The following is a 16,191-nucleotide window of genomic DNA, read 5'->3' as shown; positions in this document are numbered from 1 at the left end:
AACACTGCCGTGTTGTCGCGGTATAGGGCGGCCCAGCCTGCACAATCTGTTTGTGCAGATTCTTCCTTGATTTTAAACAAACAGCTATGCAAAGCAGGTCATGTGATATCAGCCCTATGACTATAAAAAATCCCCTCAAGTCAAATATATATATATATATATATATATATATATATATATATATATATATATATATATATATATATTGTGATGACCAAGAACGACACTGGGGCTCTGGCGCGTGGGCTGTAGAGCGGGTAGAAGGAGAGGAAGAGGAGGTTCAGAATAGAACAGCCGGCCCAGGAACGGGTGCTGTCTCTGTGTCTGAGTTCACTACAATGGCGCAGCCTACAACGCAAGCCGAACCTTGCACCTGAAGCCACCTGTCATCGCGCGTCGTCGGCAGCGCGGCTCTCCATCCTAGGAACGCTGTCCACACTTCCTCGGTCATGGACGCCATGGCCCAACCACTGCTATAGCTACCCATCAGACCATCCCAGGACGGCGTACAGGCCTCCTCAGTGGCTCAAGGGCACGCTTACATCGGCGCCGCCACGACAATGCACGGCCTACCGTTGCCCGGGAATGCCGCTCACGCTTCCCGTGGCGACACCCTCTCATTCAGGGCTCCATCGGCACCTGAGCCGCTTTGGGATGCGGTACGAGCTCCTCCGGACCAGCAGCCCGCCGTCGTGGGCCCAACCACCACCGCCTACTGGTCGGGCATTACTGTCTCCGTACGCGAGCCACCGGAGACCGCCGCGCACCTGCGGCGTACCAGTGCGCGACTTCGCGTCACGGCCAACGCCTTGACAGCGTCGAGCTCTGCGCTGTTTCCTCCCATCATTCCGGCACTGACAGCCATCAACGCCATGTTGGATGTAGCCACCTCGCTAGACCTCGAGGCCAGCTCACCTGAGCAACGTAGAGAGCCTCCGGTCTACCCTCAGCCAGGTCTCTATCCAACTTGGTGACTTCGCGCACACAGTATACCGTTTCGCGCCTGCCGTGTCACCACCCCAGGGTACCTTGGTACTTCCGGAGTTCCACGGCTTCCACGACGACGCCGAAAAATGGGTGGCGACCGTCAACGCCCTAGGAGCTCGAGAAGCCTGGACGGAGGCGCAGAAATGGTTCATGGCGGTAGACCGCCTTTCGAGAAGGTGCCGCGGCGTGGCACAGGTACGAAGGCGTGAGACAGCAGTCCTGGGCAGGATGGAGCGCAGCCCTGATTGCTGCTTCGGCCTGATGCCCGGTACCTTCGGTGCGTCCAAGACCTCCACCGAGGACGGAGTTCTGGAGGGCCACTACCTTGAGGCTGCAATGTTGCCTGGCAGTCCATCGACGGTGCGCGTCGTAGATTTTGACGCTTACTGGAGCAGCCCTGCTCCTCCTCCGCAGGTCAAGGACTTTGCCTCGGTATCCGACGCCAGAACATCCCCGCCAATGGCCGAGAGCATTTCGCATCCCTATCGATCAGAAAAGCTGCCCCCATGCTCGCCATCACCTGAGTACTTCGAGGCACCGGCCCGCGTCGTTCTGGATGTATCACTACCTGATAAGACATACTTGTCCGCGGATTCTGCCAACGTCCTCTCTGCCCAGACGGAAGCGGATCTCCGTGCGACATGTTCATTGGCCGAACGTGAGAGCGTTCCCAACTTGCCAAGACACGTTTCTCCAGACAACACCAAGCTCTCTGACACGTCTCAGGTCATTCTCATCGAGGACCTGCCCACGCAGGCTGCTGACGAGGACGTCCCGAATGCACCGAACGTGGCTTCAAGACTTGCAAGTTTGAGAACGTCAGGGAGCTCCAAAGTGACAACGCTGCAAAAGCACAAGCCACGTCGCAGGTCACCGCAGAAACCTGACCCCACGTTGAGGCAGACGTCTTGTAGGACACCCAAACGTCCCTCGACCAGCTGCAAAATGCGCAGGCGGCCGCGTTCGGTGCTGCATATTGCGTCACCAGATACGCTATTTCCTACCCTGTTGTCCAAAATGTGGCGCAAAGGCCCGCGTTGCGCGATGGACGTGCGACCATGCCGATACAGTCAGAACCGCCCGCCAGAACCGTCGCCGAGAAAACTCCTTGCCAAGCCGCATCATGTCAGAAAACTTCAACCACCCCGAAACTGCCAACTAGGTCCACCAAGGGAGAATCAGACAGATTTCCCTGCAAGATCGCAGCGTGGCCGACGTCGTAGACAACCGCGACACAGTCCATGTCGTTCCGCAAAGGTTCAAGTCAAGCCCCAGCGTCTACAGCGGCATAGCGAACGACCACAGCGACATAGCCAGTGTCGGCCACCGAAATTATCTTTGGCAAATTTCCTGGTGAAGTTCCAGCGTGGCCGAGTCCGGCCACTCCGAAACAGTGTGTGCCGCCCACCAGACACACTTTCGGCAGCCCACCATATATATATATATATATATATATATATATATATATATATATACACACACACATGGTACATAGTGAGCGACGCCAGCCCCCCACTCGCGAACGAGTTGGTACGCCACTGTGAGCACGGCTTTGAATTGCTCGAGACAACACCAGTGCCGCTGGCACAGGGGGTGAAACGCGACTGTGCGCCTTTTTGCCCGGCTCGGCATTCGGCGCCAATTAAGTTTCCTTGAATGCGTCGAATTGAGTCCTCGCCAGCTGCCCAGAACACGACCATCCGACTTCGTGGAACCATTTGTGTGTGTGTGCGTGCGTGCGTGTTTGTGTCAACGTGCGCGTTTGTGTGCTCGGACCTGTGGTCGGGAAAACGAGAGCAAAAAGCGCGGGAAGGGCGAGACACACGGAGAAGCTGCGAAGTGTGAGCGATTTGAGCGGTTGTGCCTTGTTAGCGGTGCGATTTGAGCGAATATGCGTATGCGACTTTGTGTTATGAGTTTTGCGTTGTAACCAAGTTGTTAATAATTAAATGTAAACTTCTTTTTCCCCTTTACCTATGTGTCGTGCGCTGCGTGTTCTATTGTGTCTTATTTTACGGCCCAGCCATCCTGACGCTAACAAAAGGAACGCAAAAGAGCTTGGGGTCCCCGGAATTAATGTTTCACGTGGTGTTAACACCTTGACAATGCACACCACCACTCTCGGGGCGTGCAGTCCGAAGGGGTATTCAGCAGCAAGAGTCCTCTCTTGTTTTTTTACTTTCTTTCTCCCTATACGCAGTTATTTTCAACCATTAGAGATACAACTCACGTACGCGTTTCAAAGAGCTGTCAAGCTGCAGACCGCAGCTTTTAGCCCTGAAAACCACTCCAAATGTATTTGGAAAAATAAAGAAATAGAAAATAGCTAGCAAAGGGAAGGCGTGCTCGTAATTTCTGTAAGCGACATCTCTTAATTGCGGCCTCGTTGTCCAACGAGACCAAGGGCCAAAGGTATTTGGTACTCTCTGTTTGCAGAACAGGTGCAGCGTTGTTTATCTGTCTCTCTCTGATCGATGCCAGTGCTTTATGCCTTCTGCATTATGCCTCGTTAGCCGACTCTTCCGCAGTTTACTGAGTTTCAGCTTGTGTTATCCTAGAGCACATGCATACCTACATTATGCGGCGAGCCGTCTGATATCATTAGTTTTTAAATGCGAAGCATTTCTTAGCGCACCTTTGCCACTTTGAGCGTTTTTATCTACGTATCTATCTATCTATCGAGCCGCCTACGTCTGGGCGCTCTCATGATCGCCTTCTTAAGTTGGTGTGGACCAAAACTTTCATGGGAGGGTAAGACGATTTGACGAATATGACTGTCGGGTCATGACATGAATAACGCGAAAATCCTGTCGCGTACGTCGTCAAACCCTTTCCTCCAGACACGTGTGGCACATACCCGTTTACTACGGGCCGCTGCGTACGGGTATGCGCCACAGGTGATTGACCGTTTATATCTACCCAAGAACGGCGAGAATAGACATTGGTAATTTAAATGAGAGAGCTTTACGAAAATGCGAGATCGGCAGCGTTGACCCGAAGAATGGAAAGAATGAAAATTAGGATCCCAGCAGGAATCGAACCCAAGCATTCTGCGTGGCAATCAGGTATTCTACCACAGAGCCACGCCAGGCATACAAACTTGTTTGGAAAAACAGCCTATGCAGGCGTAACGCCGGTGCAACGTCACTTGTGGTTAGGGTGCTGGCTATCTATTTTTGCAAGAAAGCAATAAAAAACTACATATGTACTCCTACGATACAAGCGGCATATCAGATTAACGTCTGTGGTTCCAGTGCTGGCTCTGCTTTTATAGCAGTATAATAAACATTACATTTGTATTCCTATGGTTCAGCAAGCTATATTGAAGCATTGCTCGATCCCCCGGAGGAATACATTAACGAAAGGTACGTATGACATTCACATCATCGCACCGTAAAGTCCAGTCAGTCCGCCAGATCGGAGCAGTGTCCTCTTCATTTCTTACGAGGCAGGGCGACGGCCTCATGCTGACCGAGGATGATGCCAGATTGACTGACAGCCGCTTTGTAGACTAGGCTACGTAGGCCACATACGCCGAGGTAGTCTACGAATACGACAAGCGCCATCCACTGATGTTGGTATGCGTAGCACTATCCACGACTACCAGCCTCGACGGCCTATACCTCACCAACGCGAAGGGCGACTTCAGGTTCCGACATGTCGCCGGCTCTACCGACAGACAATTTGTCGACGAAATAACCGAGGCATCAACGATTTCCAACAGCTGCACTATACCTCATACTTCACTACACATGGAGCCCTCGTCACTGCGATCACAACCGGTTCCAATAACAAGTCACGACCAGCTGTTGGTGCTCACTGACGGCGGTGATGATGACCTTGTTGTTTAAGAACTGTCAGGAACCTCTTCCACACATGCACATGGGTTCGTGAAACGTGCGTACGTTCTCCATCATAAGGACAAGCAGTACATATCAGCTTACTGCTTCTAGTGTTGGTAATACCCACATTGCCGTTGGCAGCGTTACCCAACTGTCAACAACTGGTTATATGACATATATGCGGCTCTTCAACAAATATGCGTGCGTATAAAATTTATAGAAATCCTTGGCGTCATTTTGTAGCTATACGACGCTGGCAAACGCCAGTCAGAGGTGCTATCAAGCGGCTCCAGCTAAGTGTCAGACAGCGACTGCACAGCGAAGGTGAATAGCTGCGCACGCGCCGGCGCCAATACGTCTGCCAAGGCTACGACGTCACGCCTCTGGAAAGCGCAGACCGGCGGCGGCGGAGTGCACGGGAGCTGCCGGCTCCGGTGCGTGACATCACTGATCCTTGTGCATGCGCAGCACGGCTCTTAAGGATCCACGCGAAACTGGCTCGTCTAGGCCAGTGTAGCTAACGCTGCAAAATTACGCCACAGTCACCTTCCCGCCGCATGCTTCGCCTAACATCGACTCTCACGGTACGAGGGATCTGCCGAATTTTTTTTAAAGGAGGCGATCCTCCCTCTACCCCCGACTTCTTGAATAATCCTCCTCCCCCCTCTCCGTCGAGAACCCCCATTCCGCGGTTTCACATCGAGCAACACTCTTGTGCCGTGCGGCGCAGGAGATGCAAGGTCAGGGTCGCAGCGCCCCTACCGTCAACGGGCGGCGAAACATACTCAGAAACTCTCCCATTGCTTTCGCGACGGGTGAGAAGGCCGTAAGGAAAGAAGCGAGCGTGCGGTCTAGCCCGGCCGTGGCACTGCTCAAATCCTTCCATCTCGCTCCGACAGGTGGCCCTACACGTTTTGAGAAACTCCCGAGTCCGACGTCTGTGCAAGGTCATGGCTGCATTTCGTTTCTATCTTTTGGTTGAGGAGTACTTTGGTTTGGGCATGTTTGTGCATCGTACCGTGAGTTAACTACACAAAGGGGCTGTGATATGAAAGGTGTCTGTGCTGTATTACCACCACTGTTTTGTATTCGAGGCTTTTAAATGCGAAGCATTTCTTAGCGAACCTAAGAAGACACTTTGAGCATTTCTATTAGATGCGAAGTATCTTATGGCGGAGCTCAATCCGGTGGTGGTGGTGGTGGTGGTGTGCGGCGTGACCACCCTTACTGCGCATGCGCATACCCTCTCCACACACCTCCTCTCCACGCACCCTCTCCCCTTCCCCTCTCCGATACCCCTCTCCCCTCCCCCTTTCCACTCTTCCTCTGAAACGCGGGCTAGACATGCCGAAATTCTCCTGCGCAACGCCGCGATGAGCTCGAGCGCATGCGCGTCCCCTCCCCTTCTCTCTCCTCTCCTACGCTGCCCCCCTCTCGCCCGCCTGTCGACCGCGTTCCCCGCTCGCCCTGTGAGAATTAACGGCCAGGCTAGATGGAAGATACGACGCGCGTAGCGTCCCTCTTCGCGTTCCACGACGCGAGGTCGGTAGCATGCCCAACGAACGCCAACGGAACGCGATCGTGCAAGTGCTCCGGCTTCGCATCGCCTCATGGTCCCCTTTAGCGGGAGATGGTGTATTTTTTCTATCTATCTATCTATCTATCTATCTATCTATCTATCTATCTATCTATCTATCTATCTATCTATCTATCTATCTATCTATCTATCTATCTATCTATCTATCTATCTATCTATCTATCTATCTATCTACGAAACACAAGAAAAGCTAGAAAACTTCTAATAAACATCTAGAAAGGAAAGTCCAAAAGTTTGTTACAAGTTTAGTTGCGATGTGATTTAGACGTAAGCAGCTTGAAAACTTCCTGTAGCTGTGCTAACGCCACGTTATTAGAAGTCTAGAAAACTGCTTGCAAGGATTCTTAAAAACTTCTTGCTAGATCTTTTTAGGAGCTTTTTCAGACATTTATTTTTCATGCAAACCAGCTTGTTGAGGAGCTTGCCCTAGTCAACTCGTTGCATCATGCCAGCGTTTTGCAATCACGTTTTGGCTGTTCACTGTCAAGCGTAATAGGTAAAGGGATGCCTGTGTAATATGGCGTCAGATTAATTTCTGGAGCTTCTCTAGCTAGCAGAATTGATAATTCAAAAAAGGCAGAAGTTCAGGGGAAGATGGAAGCTTGAAGAGATAAGAAATTATTGCACACGGGATGTCGCTGGAGCCATTTCGACAAGCGGACTTGTCAATTCACACCTTAGAAGAAGACAAGTTTGCTTGTCGAAGCGCTGACTCCAGCGACACCCCTTGTCGAAGAATTTCTCATCTCCTTAAGCGTCCATCTTCGCTTGAACTTCTGTCTTTTTTGAATTATCAATTCTGCTGGCTAGAGAAGCTCCACGAATAAATCTGATGCCATATTATGCAGGCATCCCTTTACCTATAACGCTTTACAGTGAACGGCTAAAACGTGATTGCAAAACGCTGGCATGATGCAACGAATTGACTAGCCTGTTGCTGAAGCCAACATTTTGACAAACCAACTTGTCTTCAAGTTCCAGTTTTGAAGAAAAGTCCGCTTATCGAAACGGCTCCAGTGAGACGCTGTGTTCAAGAATTTTTTATCTCAGCAAAATTGGTGTTCTTCTGGCCAAAGAATAAGTTAATCCTGTTTATTCAGGCATGACATCGGCTTAATTAATTGTGCTGAAGACAACATAAGCATTTTAATGTATGCTCATTTTCATTACTTGTGTTTTATGGAATGCGTTATGCCGCGCTTCCAAAAGTAAATGCGAAATGCCAACAAATGTTGTTGGTCATGCATAACCTTTATTGTAGCAATTACAAACAATATGTTGGTCACTTGACATAGGCTGGAGCAATGGAATTCATGACTTCGTCGAAGAACGAGCAGGCAAAAGGCACAGTAAAGTAGAAGGTGTCTCAATCAAGCAGGCATGTATCAGCACAACAAAAATCGAAAGGCTGTCTTGGCAAACACACACGCACAGCAACAATACTTTGCTAAATCATCGAACATTTGTAAGCACCAACAGGTGCAGTTCAACGGGTTACTTTGTCTCAATGAAGTAAATTTAGATATGTTAAACAATCTTGGGTAGGCAAAATTTAGAGTTCCTCCTCAGTGGTGTGTCAATGTTATTGTGGTTTTGCAAATACCTGGAATTCTGATTTCATCCTGCACACAAAAGGCACGATGAACCAAGAAAATGTGTCAGTCAAGCACGCACCGGCACCAGCATAACAAAAAAAAAAAACCCCAAGAGGCTAGTTTGGTTAAATGACAACGAATGTTGTAGCAGAGGGCGACATTGGTTTAAGGAAAAATCGCCCTAGTTGGTAGCACATGCTAAGAATTCTTTCGCATAACCTACACAAGAACAAAAATTGAGAGACACAACATGCGCACTAACTTTCAGTAGAATGGTTTATTCACGAGGCTAACAGTTGCACAATGCCGGTGCACTCACACTGCACCAAGAAGCAATGCACTGAGATTTGTCTTTTTCCGTTTCACTTTTAGAAGGTATACATAAACCTTATAATCTCACAGACTACTGCACATTCAAGAAAGTCTATTCTTTATCCGACAAGGACAAGGACAGAGTGCTAACACAAGTGGTACCAATTTTTGCAGCTTGTAGTATTATCAATCTCGTTAGTTAAGCTCTCTTGGTTGATAAAACCTTTGAGTTCTGCAAGAAAGCTTCACACCCACATCCTCTACAGTACAATGCAAGCCACCCATCATCGGCTTTCTTTACAAGATTACAGTGCTCTCTTAACCTATCATTCATGCAGCTGCTTGTTTACCCGACATACTGCTTACTGCAGAAAGAGGTATCTGATAAGCGACAGCTTTTCCACATTCCACAAACCGCATTCTATGTTGTTTCTGGCAAGCAGTTGTCTTCTTCGGTGCTTGACTGCTAATTCTGCAAATTGATTTCAGCTTTCATGGAGTGGAAAAACTATTTGTACATTAGCAAGTGACATCAACCTTATTATGTAGTGCAAAATTTTGTGCAAGTGTGGCACAACAGCTATTCCTTTTTGAGCGACATCACTGTTGGAACAGCTGACTAGAGCAATGGAGCGGTAGTACTTCTTAATCGGGCCCTCTGCGACTAACACCTTTGTTTGAGCGACGTGTTGTGTGTGAATCTTTGCAATGTGCTGTGTGTCCCGTTGAGTTGTTGCGCTATTCAACTACAGAATAAAAAGGTTGGCATCACATGCTAATGTGCAAGGTAATTTTTTCAGCTCCATGCAAGCTGAAATTGATTTGCAGAATCAGCAGTCAAGCACCAAATACGATGACTGCCTGCAAGAAACGACATAGGACGGATTTTGTGCAATGCAGAGAAGCTGTCATTTATCAGATAGCTCTTTTATGCGGTATGCAGTATGTCGGGAAATGGGCCACTGCAGGAATGATAGGTTAAGAGAGCATTTTAAAAGAGTTGAATTTTGGGTATAGTGTCTCGACATAGTAAATACTGTCGTAAGTAGCGCAACTAGACAGGACAACAGTGTTCGTCTGTTCTTTTCTGTTGTCCCGTCTAGTTGCGCTACATACAATGGCATTTGTAAGAGAGCATTGTAATCTTGTAAACAAATGCAACGATGGATGGCTGGCGTTACAATGCAGAGCATGTGAGTGGGAGCCTTTCTTTCAGAACACAAAGGTTTTATCAGCTAACAGAGTTGAACTGACGAAGTTGATAATAGAAGCTGCAAAAATTGCAAAAGTGGGTACCAATTTCGTTAGCACTCCGCGACTGTCCTTCTCGAGTAAAGCATTTACTTTCTTGAACATGGAGTAGTTCGCGAGGTGATTACAGTATGCCGTATATTTTGCTAAAATAAAATGGAAGAAGACATATCTCTCTGCATGGCACCTTGGTGAAGCTTGAGGGCACCATCCCATTGTCTATTAGTGCCTCATATGCAATAAACCATTTTGTTGAAAGTTAGTGCACACATTGTCCCTCCTTTTTCGGCTTTGTGTTGCTTATGTGCTAAAAATTTTTACCAAGTGAGTTGAGGCACTTATATGAGTACGACAATAAGATACTTTGGAAATTTCAACCATAAGTGCACACAAGTACAACAGCAAAACCTAGTTAACAGTAGAAAACTTGTAACAGCCCAAGGAAAGTGCAGTTGAACAGTTCCTATCGCCGAAACAATGCGCTTCAGTTGAGGTATATTTCGGAATCCCGGGTAAGAAAAATCAACGAGTTCCTCCACAGCGGTGTGTATCACAATCGTATCATGCTTTCGGCAATACTCGGAATTTTATTTTCATCCTGCACGCAAATGGCAGAATGAAGTCAGTCAAGCATGTGCGTGCAACAGCTTACCCTATGTCTTTCAGAAATTATGACAAATCGGAACACTTTCGAAGCATATGTTTTGACGCTTTCTGCGATGCCGAAATGGTTATATATACCACCTGCACAATGCATTATAAGTGACACACGCAGTGCCTTTAACAACGTTCACACGTCCGAGGGCGAGCTTGCGAAGCATTTGTGCGTTTTCAAAACCTTCAGTACCGACGATAAGTGCGGTCTGCGTTAGCATGTACTACCTGTCGGTGGAGGAACACGCGCTTTCACTGTCACACGCTTCGCAACACGGTTCGTTAGCAGGCAGGGTTCTGTTTGGTGTCACAGAAGTCTGGCAACTTGGGGCAGTGCGCCCCAGTGATACGACACGGGCACACCACGGACGCTGGCACGGACGCGTGCAAAGTTGCCGGCAGTTTTTCCCTGTTGCTCAGTGTAGGCCCTCTGCGCCCTTCGGGCGCGGTAACCTAATCGTGCCTTCGCCCTCGCTGCGCGAGTGCGGCCATTTCGCTAACGCTCAATGGCCGGATGGCAGGGTCTCGGTCACGCGCTACTGGCCGCTATCGCAGCCACGCGCTGTTTAGCCCGCGCACCTGCCCCTTCGGGGCAGGCGTGCGTCTGTGCCCGTGTCACTGGGGCGCACGTAATCCACGAGCCGCTTCGCGCTTCTCAGTATTTTGCCAACGTCCGTGGTGTGCCCCAAGTTGCCAGACTTCTGTGACACCAAACAGAACCCTGCCCGTTAGCATGCATAACATTATCTTTGAACAGCTGAGTTATATGTCCTGAAAGGTGGCTTAATTTCGCTCTCACTATATTTTTCCGAGGCGATCTAGCGTAAATGCGGCTCAAGTACAGCATCAAAGTCGGCGATGTATTTGCGAACGCGATGGGGCGCCGATGGTTTTAATCTTTCCATGGAAAACCCTCTCGTGCGGCGAGCAAAAGGTACACTTACTTCTGTTGATTATCTAGAATGCCACAGTGATGTTCTGGAGCTTCCACACGGAACAAGGGCCGGGCGAACGAGAAGAAAAATGTGTCACTATAGTAGGTTTGCCGCCGGTTTCCGCAAACGCGAAACTACAGCGAAACCAACCGCGACAATAGGGAGCGTACCCTAGCGGTGTTCGCAACAAACAGCGAAAATGAGAGAACAAACGAATGAAAAACCACTATGAATTTAGTAAAGATGTAAAAGGAATGTCTGACTAATACTACGTGTAAAATATGAAACAGGTGGCGCCCTGATTCACGCGAAAGTAACAGATTTCTCGAAGTAGTTCTAGTAACGAATCTCCAAGGCAATGCTTCTGATCACTCTTTGGAATGCTTTTATTACTGCAACCGCCAGATTCTATTTTCAAAGCCAATTATGTATCATTTAGGGCACGATTTGTACATGACACATTCAATGGCGTAGGCAAGGGGTGGCTGACCGGGCTACAGCCCCCCCCCCCCTCGCCCGAAATTTCTTCGTACTGTCGTGTACCGGCGACCAAAACAGCCACCTGCGCCTGAAGTCATCCTGGATTTTTTCTAGAATAGCTTTCCCTGGTCCAAAAGACATTTTAGTGCGAACATTGCTGATTTGACTGGCTGTCCTCACTGCGCCCATGCCGGCACTGTAACTGGCTGCGCAGCGCATGACCGTCAAAAATTCCCGGCAAACAGAGGCGTAGCGCCATGGATTGCTATTTTGTGACGCGGCGACACGCTGATTAACGAGACGCGCTGATCTATCTATCTATCTATCTATCTATCTATCTATCTATCTATCTATCTATCTATCTATCTATCTATCTATCTATCTATCTATCTATCTATCTATCTATCTATCTATCTATCTATCTATCTATCTATCTATCTATCTATCTATCTATCTATCTATCTATCTATCTATCTATCTATGCGCCTACGTCTGGGTGCTCTTATCTTGGTGTAGACCAAAATTAGTATGAGAGGGTAAGAGGGTTTGACGAATATGTCGGGCTGGTGTGTACCGTCGCGTACGTCGCCAAACCCTTTCCTCCAAACACGTGTGGCACATACCCGTATACCACAGGCCGCGGTATGCGGGTATGTGGGTATCTACCCAGGAACGGCGAGAATAGACATTGGTAATTTAAATGCGAGAGCGTCAAGAAAAACTGACATCGGCAGCGCTGACCCGACGATTACAAAGAATGAATATCAAGGTCCCAGCAGGAATTGAACGAAAGCATTCTGCGTGGTGATCAAGTATTCTACCAGAGAGCCACGCCAGCTCTCGAAACTGCTTTGGAAAAAGACCCAACGGAGGCGTAATTAGGTGAAACGTCAATTCTGGTTGCACTGTTGTCCATATAATATTATAAACATTACATATGTACTCCTATGATACAGGCGTCACGTCGGGTTAACATCAATTGTAGTTAAGCGCCATCCAGGGAACTTGTGTTGGTCTGCTTAGCACTATCCAGGACTAGCATCCTCGCAAGCACAATCGCTACATATCAGCTTACCGCTTCTGGTGTTGGTAGTACCCACGTTGCTGTTGGCATCATTACGCATCTGTAAACAACTGGTTATATAAAACTTATGTGACTGTTCAACATGTCTGTGCGTACAACATTTGTACATATCTTTAGCGTCATTTCGTAACACTTCGCTCAATTAAAAAAACACCACAGTCACCATCCCTCCAGCGAAGGGAAGAGAAACATCGCGAAGAGAGACGACACGGACACACAAGCGCTGAGTGTCCAGCTCTTGTGTGTCTGTGTCGTCTCTCTTTGTGGATGTGTGTTCGCGCTGTTACCCCTTCGCTTTACAATGAACCAACTCACCCAAACAGAAGTCTTGATGAAGTCACCGTCCTTCCGCATGCTTCGCATAACATCGATTCCCAAGGTACGTGGGATCTGCCGAATTTGTTTCCATAGGATAGATGCGATTACGTAAACGAGATCTAGTAAATACATGCATCCATGTTTAATGCTGGTAATGCATGAATGAATAAGGAAACTTTCGTTTCTAGTTGGCGTCGAAAACATATTAATGGGAAATTTCGCGCGCAAAAAATTACAGTTCACCAGAACGAGAGAGACAGGACGGGCGCTTTTCACCGTCTCGCCGAATTTCAAGTTAAAAAAAAAAACATATTGTGCGACATTAAAGAAGTACTGACACAAACATTTTGGTATGGCGTTTTTTCGCTGCAATATGTTACTGGAGGACTATTAGTCATAACACGGCACATCGACTGTTGCAGCGCGCGACAGATAATTAGTTAGTCTGTTTATTACCCGCCAGTCGCAGTTTCGGTTTGGGATAGCAGTGAGAATGACAAGCTGCCGTCTGCAACTAACGCCATGTAGCGTGTGAAAAGGCACACAGAAATGTGACGCGCTTCCGCGTCACATTTCTGTCTGCATGGTCTTTCGCATGCGGCATGCATGTGCAATGCGATGTCGTGGCCGTCACCGTCATCATCGTCACCTGGTGGCAAAGACTTTCTTGAGAAGAGTCTGGCGTTGGGCCTGTTGGTACATAGCTTGGAAAATCGACGAACCCAGCTTTTAAAGACACGTACACAAGAAGTTTTACAGAGCACGCACGCTTGGACTAGCAACAGTTTAATGAGGCTTCCACACGTTCGTCGCGGGCACGGACTCGCGAGGAGCCGCCGAATAGTAGCCTGCTGGCGTAAGCGCGGCAAAAGCGCAATGGCGACTATGACGTCATTATTTAGCTGGGCATCTCGGAGATCGGCCGCAGTGGTGACGTCGGGCAAGTAAGGGGTCGCCTTCGAGACGCTTTCAAGGGTGTCAGTGTCGCGAGGTGCGCCGTATAGCGCTGGATAGTGCACGCGAACTTTAAAATTCATATGAAATACCTTCCAAGCTATAGTCGCTGTCGATATTTTGCAGGTAATATACGCATGTTCACGGGAATCGATTCCACCGGCCATCTAGGCAGCGGAATTTCGTATCAGTATCCCTTTAAACAGCGATGTGTGCACGGACGCAGGCAGAGCAGAAGAAAGGCGGCGGAGAGGTTCTGCTGGACACAGGGCTGTCGGAGGAGGACGAGCTGGGCTGCTTCGGCCGCAAGTGCGTGGCAAACGACCAGTGCTGCCGTGGCTCTGTTTGCGTCGACGTTGACGGATCCAAAGGTACGCTTGGAACTTTACTATTTGGTTTTCGCAGTGGCACGAGTGGCGTAGCTGGCACTAGCAGATAATGGGAATCAACAAATATTACAAATGCTAGCGCAGTTGACTAGGAAATATCTCACAGTGGGGACTGCTATATCTACACGTGAAAAAGTAAGCTAATTGATACTTTCAGAAGCCTTAGGAGACATCTTGTCGCCTGAAATAGCCATCACCTGGAGCCCTACCCCGTACACTTTAAAATTATAGGTGATTGATCCGTCACTCACTTCGTAGCTTGTTGGACGCAACTTGTGATCAATAGTCCCATCTGAATGAATGGACTCCGTCGCCTGTGCGTACAAATCACCTGCTCAATGTACGGCATTGTTGCGCTACTTGCCCAACTCTGCTAAAGTATGGTTAATTCCTTGGTGCGCACCTCTGCGCAGATTGTCATGATTATATATTTTTAGCTTCCGCAGTTCCTTTTGTATAAAAATTGAGCTGACCAGGAAAATATTTTCGCCAGCCAAGATTTTCTTTCCGAGAATATTGTATAAACTTCAAGCTGTTAGCTTTGCTGAACACACGGATGAACGATGATTTTTCCTTCACCACCTTGTGGGATGACACAATATTGATTTGCCATATTGTGTGTCAATGTGTTTCGAGTTAGCTAATTCGTTCTCGGGCTGCCAAGCACCAGCCTCCTGGTTAACTCATTTGGTAGAGCGACCGTTCCGCAAGCACGCTGGCCTCGGGTACAGTTCCCGGACCACAAGTTTTTCTTTAAGTAGGAAAGTTTCCTTTCTAAGAAATCTACACAGATTTTCTTGCAGCTTTCTTCTACAAACGGCTGGCTGGCGATTTTGCCTTTTGTTTGGTTAGCTCTTTTATAAAGTTTAACGTTCCAAAGCGATTCAGTTTATGAGATGCCGTTGGGGAAGGCTCCAAATAATTTCGACCAACCATGGTTCTTTAACGTGCACTGACATCGCGCAGCACAATGGCCTCCAGCATACCTCAACCAAAATGCGACTGCCGTGGCGGGGATCGAACTCGCGTCTTTCAGGTCAGGAGCCGACTATCTTAATCACTGGGCTACCACTGCGGCTTCACTTTTTCCCTTTCTTATCCCTTGCGGCATTACTCAGAATTGAATGACCAGTACAGAACCTCCGTCCCATCTCGTTCACGTCGTTTGCTGGGATACTATTTCAGAACATGGTGCACAATGAACTCTTCCCCCACATGGGTGAAGCGAAGCACCTACCGAACCCTATTTTCGGTTTCTAGCATCATTGCTTCATTTTGGTGGAGACTCGCCCAACTTCATCTTAACACAGCGCACACACACAAACACAGAAGAATAAGGAAACGACGACACGAGCGCTGACTATCAACTGACATTTTTTATTCACCACACACATATAAATATACGCATTGAAGGGTCACATAATGAAACATATGCGTATCAGTTTACACTTTTATGACATTAGGCGCGAGTTAGGCAGAACAAGATATCACACTTCCTTAAGTGGCATCTAAAAAGCTAATCTCCTTTTCCAGGAGATTAATTGAGGCCTGACTAATACACCCCTCTCCCCCCTTCATAAAAGTGTAAACTGATACGCATATGTTTCATCATGTGACCCTTCAATGTGTATATTTATATGTGTGTGGTGAATAAAAAATTTCAGTTGATAGTCAGCGCTCGTGTCGTCGCTTCCTTATTCTTCTGTGTTCGTGTGTGTGCGCTGTGTTAAGATGAAGATTTACCAACTTGCCCAAATATCCACCTTACTCGCCCAACTTACCGTTTTGCATCA

The 16,191-nt window shown here is 48.1% G+C and overlaps 1 protein-coding gene across 2 annotated transcripts in view; it reads left to right on the top strand.

The window, feature by feature from the left end:
• Positions 1–16,191, top strand: part of LOC119394531 (prohormone-3) — a 117,529-nt gene that overhangs the window by 30,121 nt on the left and 71,217 nt on the right. Inside the window, exon 2 of one of the 2 annotated variants that reach the window (XM_037661854.2) lies at positions 14,236–14,380. In XM_037661854.2, coding sequence (XP_037517782.1) covers positions 14,236–14,380 — 145 coding nt within the window. The remainder of the gene's footprint in view (positions 1–14,235; positions 14,381–16,191) is intronic. The other variant, XM_049415810.1, reaches the window with a different exon arrangement.

The sequence above is a fragment of the Rhipicephalus sanguineus genome, chromosome 5 (genome assembly GCF_013339695.2).
Source record: "Rhipicephalus sanguineus isolate Rsan-2018 chromosome 5, BIME_Rsan_1.4, whole genome shotgun sequence".
NCBI lineage: Eukaryota > Metazoa > Arthropoda > Arachnida > Ixodida > Ixodidae > Rhipicephalus > Rhipicephalus sanguineus.
The sequence above is the reverse complement of the archived record's forward strand: the minus strand, read 5'-3'. Positions and strand labels throughout refer to the sequence as shown.